This window comes from Lipotes vexillifer, unplaced genomic scaffold (genome assembly GCF_000442215.2).
Source record: "Lipotes vexillifer unplaced genomic scaffold, Lipotes_vexillifer_v1.1 scaffold1002, whole genome shotgun sequence".
Lineage (NCBI taxonomy): Eukaryota > Metazoa > Chordata > Mammalia > Artiodactyla > Lipotidae > Lipotes > Lipotes vexillifer.
In genome coordinates, this window is record NW_006796766.1 from 740,038 (window position 1) to 752,109 (window position 12,072).

A 12,072-nucleotide genomic window follows, 5' to 3' on the forward strand; every position below is an offset into this window, starting at 1 on the left:
GAATGTGCTTAAGGACCAAGGCTGAAAAACACTGCACAGTCCAGAGTAGTAAAGAGAGAAGTGTATTCAACAAAGTGAAGCACAAACGCTCTTTGTTCTGGTAGCTCTCAGCGTAGATGTCTTTTCAGAGGAAGTCTGAATTCAGAAAAACTTAAAACGACTTTCTTAGGCACAGTGATACACTGTGCAGCATTATTTGTAATTTTGAAAAATTGTAAACAACCCAGGTGACCCAAACTGGAAAATCTTAAATGAATGGCTAAATAAGTAAATTCCAATTGATGAATTATTTTTGACCATATTAGATTATTTGTAATTTTCAAAAAGGCTCTTTATTAAAGGAAAGGGCAAAGTGTGAAAGTCTCAAATGAAAGGCCAATGTCCTGTTTAATGGTGAAATACTAGAGCCTTTTATTAGAGCTGGGAACAAAGTAAATAAAGATGATCACACTATTACCACTATTTATCATTGTTCTAGGCATACTGTAATACAAAAAACAAAATTAAGAAATAAGTGGTGTAAAAATTAGAAGGGAGGAGGCCAAATTGCAGTTTCTGATATATTATCGTTTCTACGCAAGGAGTTGACTGAAAGTTATACAAGATAGGAAAGATTATGTACAAAAATCAATATTCAGATGATAGCCAGTTAGAAATTATAATGGAAAAAACTCTTTTACACAGAAAAAGTTTAAAAGAAAAGAAAAGAACATACCTAGAAACAAAAGATTTTTGTAAAGTATAAGATCTCTCTCTATGAAGAAACTTTGAAATGCTATTGATCGATGTAAAAGGACTTGAATAAATGAATGCTATAACCTGTTCTTGGATACATATAAATGTTCTCTAATGAATAAATGTATAAATTTATGCTGATACTAATGAAAATTCCAATAGAATGTTTCAGTGTAATCAAGCTGATCATAATATGGGAAAGACACAGAACTAGCCATAAAAATTCTGGAAAAAGTGACTGATAAAGGGGTATTAGCCTCAGTATATATATATGACATATCTATAAAAATAAAAAATGTATGTATAAATACATATATATTTTCATTTTTAAAATGTTTTTATTGAAACATTCTCATGATGATTTCTGCTGTGGGGTAAGTTGTACACTTAGACTAGTAAAACATTTTAACTACACTTTCCACCCTAAGATATTTCTGGATTTACAGTAATCGATTTCTCTAACTTACCACCTGTTTTTATTTTTTAAATTTATTTTTATTGAAGTATAGTTGATTTACATTGTTTCAGGTGTACAACAAAGTCAGTTTTATACATATATATATATATATATATATATATATGTATGTATGTATATACACGCACAGACACACACACATATATTCTTTTTCAGATTCTTTTCCATTATTGGTTATTACAAGATACTGAATATAGTTCCCTGTACTATACAGTACGACTTTGTTTATTTTATATATAGTAGTGTATGTATGTTAATCTCACATTCCCAGTTTATTCCTCCCTTCCCCCTTTCCCCTGTGGTAACCATGTTTGTTTTCTATGTCTGTGAGTCTGTTTCTGTTTTGTAAATAAGTTCATTTGTATATATATTTTTTACCACACATAAGTAAAAGCATATAATATTTGTCTTTCTCTGACTTACTTCACTTGGTATGATAATCTCCAGGTCCATCCGTGTTGCTGCAAATGGCATTATTTCATTCTTTGTTATGGCTGAGTAATATTCTGTTGTATGTAGGTACCACATCTTCTGTAGCCATTCATCTTTCAGTAGACATTTAGGTTGTTTCCATGTCTTGACTCTTGTAAATAGCGCTGCTATGAACACTGGGGCGCATGTATCTTTTTTTTTTTTTTAATAAATTTATTTATTTATTTTTGGCTGCACTGGGTCTCCGTTGCTGTGCGTGGGCTTTCTGTAGTTGCAGCGAGCGGGGCCTAGTCTTCGTTCTGGTTTGCGGGCTTCTTATTACGGTGGCTTCTCTTGTTGCAGAGCATGGGCTCTAGGCACGCGGGCTCAGTAGTTGTGGCTCATGGGCTCTAGAGTGCAGGCTCATTAGTTGTGGCGCAGGGGCTTAGTTGCTCCACGGCATGTGAGATCTTCCCGGACCAGGGCTCGAACCCATGTCCCCTGCATTGGCAGGCGGATTCTTAACCACTGCACCACCAGGGAAGCCCGCATGCATCATTTTAAATTAGAGTTTTCATCTTTTCTGGGTATATGCCCAGGAGTGGGATTGCTGGGTTGTATGGTAGTTCTATTTTTAGCTTTTTAAGGAACCTCCATATTCTTCTCCATAGTGGCTGTTACCAATTTACATTCCCACCAACAGTGTAGGAGGGTTCCCTTTTCTCTACACCCTCTCCAGCATTTGTTATTTGTAGGCTTTTTAATGGTCATTCTGACTGGTGCGAAGTGGTACCTCACTGTAGTTTTGATTTGCATGTCTCTTAATAATTAGCAATATTGAGCGTCTTTTCATGTACCTGTTGGCCATCTGTATGTCTTTTCTGGAGAAATGTCTATTTAGGTCTTCTGCCCATTTTTGATTGGTTTTTTTTTTTTGATAATGAGCTATATAAACTGTTTGTATATTTTGCAAATTAAGCCCTCGTTGGTTGCATCATTTGCAAATATTTTCTTCCAGTCTGTTGTTTTGTTTTGTTTATGATTTCCTTTGCCGTGCAAAAGCTTTTATGTTTAATTAGGTCCCATTTGTTTATTTTTACTTTTGTTTCCATTACTCTAGGAGATGGACACAAGAAAACAGTGCTATGATTTATGTCAAAGCATGTTCTTTTAAAATAATTAATTAGTTAATTAATTTATGGCTGCGTTGGGTCTTCGTTGCTGTGCACAGGCTTTCTCTAGTTGTGGTGAGCGGGGCCTAGTCTTTGTTCTGTTGCGCAGCCTTCTCATTGCGGTGGCTTCTCGTTGCAGAGCATGGGCTCTAGGCATGTGGGCTTCAGTAGTTGTGGCGCATGGGCTCAGTAGTTGGGGCGCGCAGGCTCAGTAGTTGGGGCGCACGAGCTTAGCTGCTCTGCAACATGTGGGATCTTCCCAGACCAGGGCTCAAACCCATGTCCCCTGCATTGGCAGGTGGATTCTTAACCAGTGCGCCACCAGGGGAGCCCAAAGCATGTTCTGCCTATATTTTTTTCTAGGAGTTTTATAGTATCTGGTCTTACATTTAGGTCTTTAATCCATTTTGAGTTTATTTTTGTTTATGTTGTTAGAGAATGTTCTAATTTCATTCTTTTACGTGTAGCTGTCCAGCCTCAGTATATTTTAAAGCATATTATAGAAGTATAGTAGGGACTTCCCTGGCAGTCCATTGGTTAAGACTCCACACTCCTAAGGCAGGGGGCACGGGTTCGATCCCCGGTTGGGGAACGAAGATCCCACATGCTGCGTGGCATGGCCAAAAAAGTATAGCAGTTAAAGCAATATGATACTGGCACATAAACGGGTAGCATTAGAATAATTACAGACCCAGATATATCCACAGAGTTAGTGTGTAAGCAAGTAGCATTTAAAATCAGCAAAGAAGAGTGTTGGTTTTTTGTTTGTTTGTTTGTTTTTTAATTTATTAGTTGCAGCAGGTGGGCTCCTTAGTTGTGGCATGTGAACTCTTAGTTGCAGCATGCATGTGGGACATAGTTCCCTGACCAGGGATCGAACCCTGGCCCCCTGCATTGGGAGCCTGGAATCTTAACCACTGCGCCACCAGGGAAGTCCCAAAGAAAAGTTTTGAGTCAGTGAATTTGTTGAAATAACTGAGTAGCCACCTGAAAAAAAAAATTAAATTGACTCCTTACCTGAGTTTTTATATGTCTTCACTGGAAGAGGCAAAGCTTTGCCAAATATTAACAAAGCCATTTGAAAGGTGGTATCAGCCACAGTGTCACTGCGAAGATAGATGGAGAGAGAGAGATATATGAAATTACAGATAGATGTAATATGAATATTTATCTTTTGTAACCAGGTCCTTGGTGTAGTATTTATACTCCTCAATCTACCTTTTAAAAAAAGACAAAAAGCCAAAAGATACGTGTATGCTGATAATTTAAAATGCAGAACCAAAGCCACTGAGCAGCAGCTGATACTGTTACTGACTTGTGTGTGAACAGCTTTCCTCTCTTCTTTCCTTAACCTCCTTGTTGCCTAGGATGAAGAGAGTGCATAATTTAAAGCAGAGCGGGAGAACTTGACCTCCTCCCATTCCTCTCTAAATGAGCCACTTTGGGCATCAGTAGTTGACTGGGGAGAGTAAACAGAAACTGCCAGTCAAAGCCCCTGGGACCCCAGTACCAGAGTTCTTTTCTTCTTTGCCACAACCATTGTAGACTTTAAAAGACCAGTAAGTCAAGATTAGTGTGTTAGGGGCAGCATGGAGGCCGGCACTGCTGTAAATGAGACATGATGAAAAGTACGTCACTACTGTTGGCCAGAAGGAAATAAAAGGAAAAGTACCCTTTTTACTCTAAAACAACAATAACTGGGGCTTCCCTGGTGGTCCAGTGGTTAGGATTGGGCCTGCCAATGCGGGGGACACGGGTTCGAGCCTTGGTCCAGGAGGATCCCACATGCCACGGAGCGGCTAGGCCCGTGCGCCACAACTACTGAGCCTGTACTCTAGAGCCTGCGAGCCACAACTACTGAGCCCACGTGCCTAGAGCCCGTGCTGCGTGACGGTAGAGGCCACCACAACCAAGAGTAGCCCCGCTCACCGCAATTGGAGAAGGCCTGCATGCAGCAACGAGGACTCAATGCAGCTAATAAATAAATAAGTTCATAAAAAACAACAACAACTGCGAAAGTACTCTACTTATACCTGGGCATACTATTAAAAAAAAATAATCTCTGACTAGGGACACCCTTCCTAAATAGACTTAAATCCCAGAGCTATTAAAAAAAAATTCAGCTAACTAAAATGCAACTAACTAAATTTCAACTAACTGAAATTCAACAGACTCACAGACTTAGAGAACGAACTTACGGTTTCCAGGGTGGAGGGTGGGGGGAGGGATAGTTAGGGAGTTTGGGATTGACATGTACACACTGCTGTATTTAAAATGGATAACCAGGGCTTCCCCGGTGGCACAGTGGTTAAGAATCCGCCTGCCAGTGCAGAGTACACGGGTTCAAGCCCTGGTCCGGGGAGATCCCACATACTGCGGAGCAACTAAGGCCGGGTGCCACTACTACTGAGCCTGTGCTCTAGAGCCTGCGAGCCACAACTCCTGAAGCCCGCATGCCTAGAGCCCGTGCTCTGCAACAAGAGAAGCCACCGCAGTGAGAAGCCTGCGCACTGCAACAAAGAGTAGTCCCCACTCTCTGCAATTAGAGAAAGCCCACGTGCAACAATGAAGACCCAACACAGCCAAAAATAAATAAATAAATAAATTTTTTTGAAAAAAATCAAAATAAAATAAAAATTAAGAAGAAAAGATAACCAACTAGGACCTACTGTATAGCACAGAAAACTCTGCTCTATATTATCTAACAACCTAAATGGGAAAATGAAAAAAAAATTTTTTACTGTACAGTCCTATTTGTAGAAGAATGCCAAGTAATATAGGAGGAATGGTGGGTATAGAAAAACCGTCTTTCGCAGTCAACACAGTAATATTTGCCTCAGCCAACAATTACCCTTGGGGGACTTCCCTGCTGGTCCAGTGGTTAAGACTCTGTGCTTTCAATGCAGGCAGTGCGGGCTCCATCCCTGTTCCGGGAGCTGGGATCCCACATGCCGCACAGTGAAAAAATAATAATAATAAAAAATTATCCTCGGGTACCTAAACAGTTGGATAAAAGACTATGGGGGAAGAGGATAGTCACAGAATTTTTAAAATGTCACCCCACAGATTACCAACTAAAAAAGGGAAAGGAGAGAGAGGTACCGTTTCGCTGCGATACGCTGAAAAAGCCACAGCATCACCTCCGTGATGATATTCCCACCAAAATGTGGGCACCTTAATGTGAGGAAACAATGATTGTCCTGGTTCCTGATTAGATCCTGAATTTAAGGAGGTTTAAAAAAAAAAATCTAAGTGATGTTATTGGGGGAATTGGGGGAATTGGATGTGGACTGCTCATCAGTGGCCTTGAATTCACATAGGCTTCGTGAGGATGACTGGTGGTTAGAAACGCGGGAGACCCTGCTGTTCTTAGGAGACACACTGCAGTCACTTTAGGGGTGAGGTGTCCCTAGGTCTGCAGCTCATTCTCACATGGTTCAGAAAAATACATAGGTTTTACCTGCATGTGTGTATGTATGCACATATGTGTAATGTGTGGGTGTTCATATATCTAGAAATATATGTAAAGTAAATCTGGGAAGTGGTTAGCAATCGGTAAATCTACAGGTGAGGTATAAGACCTTTCGTTACAGTGTTGCCAATTTTCTCCAGTTTGATTTTTTTTAACATGAAGTTGGGAGATTTTCTAAAATGTAAAATATTATGAATAAACTCACAAAATGGGAGATAATGTTTGCAAGCTATGTGGTAAAGGGTAGATTTCCTTAATATATGAAAACAGAAGAATATTAACAATCCAATAGAAAAAAAAGTAGTAGGACGAACAGGTACTTCACAGTCAAGATAATGAAGAAATGTTTAGTTTCTCTCATAGTAAGAAGCATTCAGATAAAAATCAAAATAGCATTTTTTAAAATAAATAAATTTATTTATTTTTGGCTGTGTTGGGTCTTCGTTGCTGTGCGGGCTTTCTCTGCTTGCGGTGAGCGGGGGGGCTACTCTTCGTCGTGGTGCGTGGGCTTCAGTAGTTGCGGCATGTGGGCTCAGTAGTTGTGGCTCTTGGACTCTAGAGCACAGGCTCAGTAGTTGTGGCTCACAGGCTTAGTTGCTCCGTGGCATGTGGGATCTTCCCAGACCAGGGCTCCAACCTGTGTCCCCTGCATTGACAGGCGGATTCTTAACGACTGTGCCACTAGGGAAGCCCCAAGGTAGCATTTTTAACTTATCAGCCTGACAGAGCTCAAAAAGGTTTATAACATGCTGTGTGAGGAAGTAGGCACTTACATATTAATGGTGTGAGTGTGAATTGGTGTAACTTTTTTTGGAGGGCAGTAGGGATTAAAATTTAAGATCCCTGCCTTCTAATTCTAGGGGCTTATCCGAATCATTCACCTATGTAGATGCACCAAGAAGTCTATACGAGGGTATGTGTTATAGAATGGATTGTAATAGCAAAAGATGGGTAGCAATTTAAATGCCCATCACAGGGGACTGGTCAGATAAAGTTCAGAGAAAGGATCCAGGCAGTGCAGCAGCCATTCTTTGAAGCTGTACACAGAGTGAGGCAGCTTTAGAAGGACTGTATGCATAAGCCAAGTCTGTAGTATGCATTTTTTCAGTGAATATAAGCAAGATGCTGAACAATTTATAATGTAACAAAAATTGTTTTTTGAAAGGGAAGATCTGGATGCCAGTTACATGGTTGTGTTCACTTTGTGAAAATCCGTCAAGCAGAACACTTACGATCTGTGTACTTTTCTGTATATATAACATATGTATTAAAAGCTTACAAAGAAATTCCAAAAAGAGAGAAGACAATAGGTATACCTGTGTGTACAGAAAGTGTTACTAGAAGAATAGACAAGAAACTTTTAATGTTGGCTGCCAGTGGGGAGGGGTATTGAGGGATAGAGATAGAACAGAGGCCTTTTAGTACTGTATTTCTTTTTCTATGTGTATTATACTATTAAAGAAGTTAAGAAGTTTTTCATGAAAATTTTATAATGCCATTTAAATGATAGCAGGAGGGTACAGATTATGGTAGGATTCTGACTACATATATATAGTCAGATAAAGATAAGTATTATATAAATATATCTGACATGAGTTTAAGAAAGAAAGAATGGGAGGAAATTCAAAGTTAGCTATTAACAGATTTGTTTTTCAGGTGCTGAAACTGAATTTTTTTTCCTTACTCTGTACTTTTCTGTATTTTTCCAAATTTTCTGTAGTGAGTTTACAATATTTTTCTGAGGGACAAAAATGAAAATATAACTTTTTAATGCTTAATAACTATCTTTTTACCTGTAAGGGATTGCTCTCTGCTCCCTTTCTCACCCCTCTTCCCTCACAAAAACTAGAAAATTTCACAGATGATACCGTTCCATTATCAGTATGTAAGTAACATGAGGCTCTAAGAATATAAACATGGCCCAGGTTACATCATTCCAATAGGAACAGGTGTCCTCATGCTGGAGGAACATTCCAGAGGCAAATGAAAGGTAGGTTCACCCCACCAGCTGCGGTGCCTTTCTTTTCCATCATCATAGTGTGTAGTCTCATTTCAAGCTGCTGTTTTCTGTAGTAAAGTATCCTAGACCATTTCAGCCAGGCAACAGCTCATGAGCCTCTTTCTGCTCCTTTTTTTATTTCGTATTTTTTAGAATAACTGCGCAAAGACTTGCCCACTTGAATAAGTGCTTGATGAACTTTAAGCTAGGGAATTTCAGCTATCAGAAAAACCCTCTGAAATTGGGAGAGCTTCAAGGGAATCACTTCACTGTTGTCCTCAGGTAAAGAGCTGCGGGTATGAATGCAGACCAGAGGGGGTCTTGCTGTGTCACCTTGAGTCTGTTCAGAACAGTTGTTAATCCCAGTGAGCTGGTGCAGATGCCCTTGACAGCCGGGAAGGGGGGATGGGGCCCGATGAGGCTGGGAGAGCAAACACAGCTGCATTGTTTGTACCAACACGCCCACCCCTCTAAAAACTCAGCACCACCTTTGGAAAGAAGCCATCTCCTTGAAATACAAAAGATGGCCTATGATTCCACTCATTCAGTACCTAAAGTTACCTGGGGTATAAGGTGCGGGCGGGGAGATGGAGAGCTACTGTTTAATAGGTGCGGAGTTTAGATTTGCGAAGATGAAGATAGTGGTAAAGGTTGCACAACATTGTGAATGTACTTAATGCTACTGGATTGCATACTTAGAAATGGCTAAAAAGGTAAATTTAGTGTTGTGTATATGTCATAATTTTTAAAAAGACAGTGTCCTCAGGAGGTAGAAAGCTGCAGGGGGCAAGGGAAAGGCACAGAAGCCAAGCCATGTCACTTGTGATATGCATCCCTGAATGTGTTGGCCTGTAAATTTTTTTCTCTGGGTAATTTGGGCCCCTACAGAAATATTACTGGAACTGACGACCAAGTGGAACAAGCCATGAACTCTCTCAAGGAGATTGGATTTATTAACTACTATGGAATGCAAAGGTTTGGAACCACAGCCGTCCCCACATATCAAGTTGGAAGGTTTGTATTTCTTAACTTTCATCTAAAAGAGCTCTCTCCTTAATAAAAAGAAGCAGGATGTTTTTTGTTGGTGATGTTTTTAATTATTTTTAGATTTCCTAGAAAAAAATGGAAATCTGGGCCAAACGAAGCAGTGTGTCTCATCCTTTTGGATGACCAACTGATCCACAGCCTCCTTCTGTTTTATGATAATACATGCACAAGGTGAAAAAATAAGAGTTCAAAAAGGTATAACTTGAAAAGTAAAGTTTTTCTCTCTCCCCTGATAGCCCATCCAGGGATTCTATTTTATTTTCTTTTTTACAGGTAAATCTTGGCTCAGTAAGTGACCCAACAGTAGCAGTTGCGTAACTCAGACCCAAAGTAGCCTGAAGGAGATGGTGTAGTTTATGATCTCCGTTAACAAGTGCTTCCTAGTTTCTTAAACTTGTACCTGCCCTCCCCCATCCTTTAAAGAAAGTGGTATAGGGTGCAATTAGCAAGTAAAATTTATTTTAAGAACTCTCTGATTAGCTTTGAGATAACAGGAAATCCCTGTAGGGCGAGCTAGAGTGGGAATCCCATCAATAAATACTTGGGTTTATAAACTTACTTATGCTATCCTGCTGTCCAGCAGAGACTGTGTTACCTAAATAATTACTCACGTGGCAGTTAGAACTGTGGAAGTCTGAGTTGCAAGTGATCTGAGAGGTTTAGTTCATGTTCTTCCTGGTGCTTCAAATCCTTTATTTTAGCAAAGATGAAATCTCGGCTTAGGGAGCCTGCCCGGGCTCACTAGTTGGTCAGGTGCAGCACTGAGAATAGAGGGGCTCTTCTTGAATCAGTCCATGGTTCAGCAGCTGACTCCGTGAAGTTGCGTTTGTTCATGCATCTTTAAGAGCACAAAATGAAAAATATCATGTAGTATTTCCTCTACCTCTTTGAGGCAGTGTTAGGGTTAAAAGCTCAGGCAGAAGTGGGTAATTCCCTGGCAGTCCAGTGGTTAGGACTGTGCGCTTTCGCTGCCTAGGGCCTGGGTTCAGTCGCTGGTGGGGGAACTAAGATCCCGCAAGCCTTGCGCTTCAGCCAAAAAAAAAAAAAAAAAAAAAAGGACAAAACAAAACCCCTCAGGCATTGAAGTCAGATTTCAGTTCTGAGCCTCACATTAGTCATCTGTGAAATGGAAAGGATAACACCAACCTCACAGGGGTGGTGAAAATGAAGTAAGATAAAGTCTTAATGCAATACCTGTTTCTATGCCTAGCAGATAGGAAGTGCTCAATAAATGGAAAGTAATATATTTAAATTAGAATATACTAACCAGAGAAGAAAAATGTTGCCAGGAAGAACACTGTAATAAATAATAATCACTATTATTAGATAATGAAAGATAATATTTTCAATCTTGCTAATGTTCAGAGGACACTGATAATGAAGATGCTAATTGTACTGTGAGACAGAATATTTAAGAGAAGGCTGTATCACCCGTTGAATTTGTAGCTAATTCGGCAGAATAGCAGCCATGGGACCCTGTAAATTTTGCACTCCAAAGATAATGTAAAATAGCTAATGAAAATGACATCAGATTTATTCAGGGCCAAAATTGCATTAACATGCCCAAGTATAAAGTCAGTATATAATCCATTCAGAATTCCTAACCAACAATTTGTAAAACACAAGAATGTTGCCTAGTTTCAGAGTAGCCCACTTGTTACCACCACAGGACCACCTAAAGAAAAAAACCCTCAGTTTATAGTTTAAAGGTGGAAGAATGACTTGAATCCAAAATATTTAAAGAACTATTATGACTCAAAAACAAAAAGACAGATAACCTAAAAATGGTCAAAAAATCTGAGTAGACATTTCTCCATAGAACATAGACTAATGGCCAACAAGCACATAAAAAGATGCTTGACATCACTAATCACTGGGAAAAAGCAGTTCAAAACCACAGTGAGATACTACTTCACACCCAGTACAGTGGCTAAAATCAGAAAGACAGACAATAAATAAGTATGGGTGGGGGACTTTCTTGGTGGTGTAGTGGTTAGGAATCCACCTGCCAGGCTTCCTTGGTGGCGCAGTGGTTAGGAGTCTACCTGCCAATGCAGGGGACTTGGGTTCGAGCTCTGGTCTGGGAGGATCCCACATGCCACGGAGCAACTCAGCCCCTGCGCCACAACTGCTGAGCCTGCGTACTGCAACTGCTGAAGCCCGCATGCCTAGAACCTGTGCTCTGCAACATGAGAGGCCACTGCAATGAGAGGCCCGCACACCGCAGCGAGGAGCAACTAGAGAGAGCCCGCGCCCAGCAACCAACACCCAACGCAGCCAAAAATAAAAATAATAAAATAAATAAACAAATAAATAAATAAAAAAGAATCCGCCTGCCAAAGCAGGGGACACGGGTTCAATCCCTGGTCCGGGAAGATCCCACATGCCGTGGAGCAACTAAGCCTGTGCGGCAGGACTACTGAGCCTGCGCTCTAGAGCCCGTGAGCCACAACTACTGAAGCCCGTGCCCCCTAGAGCCCACATGCCTCGACTACTGAGCCCGTGCACCGCAACTACTGAAGCCTGCACGCCTAGAGCCCATGCTCTGCAATAAGAGAAGCCACTGCAACGAAGAGTAAGACCTGGCTTGCCGCAACTAGAGAAAGCCCACGTGTAGCAACGAAGACCCAGTGCAGCCAAAAAAGAAAAAAAAAAGTATTGTTGAGGATGTGGAGAACTTGGACGTCTCATGACTTGCTGGTGGGAATCTAAAGTGGTACAGCCATTTTGGGAAATAGTCTGGCTTTTCCCTACTCGGTTA

The 12,072-nt window shown here is 40.6% G+C and overlaps 1 protein-coding gene across 1 annotated transcript in view; it reads left to right on the top strand.

The window, feature by feature from the left end:
- PUS7 (pseudouridine synthase 7) overlaps window positions 1-12,072 on the top strand; it is a 57,939-nt gene that overhangs the window by 34,382 nt on the left and 11,485 nt on the right. The window contains exons 8-9 of the mRNA XM_007468982.1: window positions 8,418-8,546; window positions 9,153-9,278. Of these exons, the coding sequence (XP_007469044.1) occupies window positions 8,418-8,546; window positions 9,153-9,278 (255 nt within the window). The remainder of the gene's footprint in view (window positions 1-8,417; window positions 8,547-9,152; window positions 9,279-12,072) is intronic.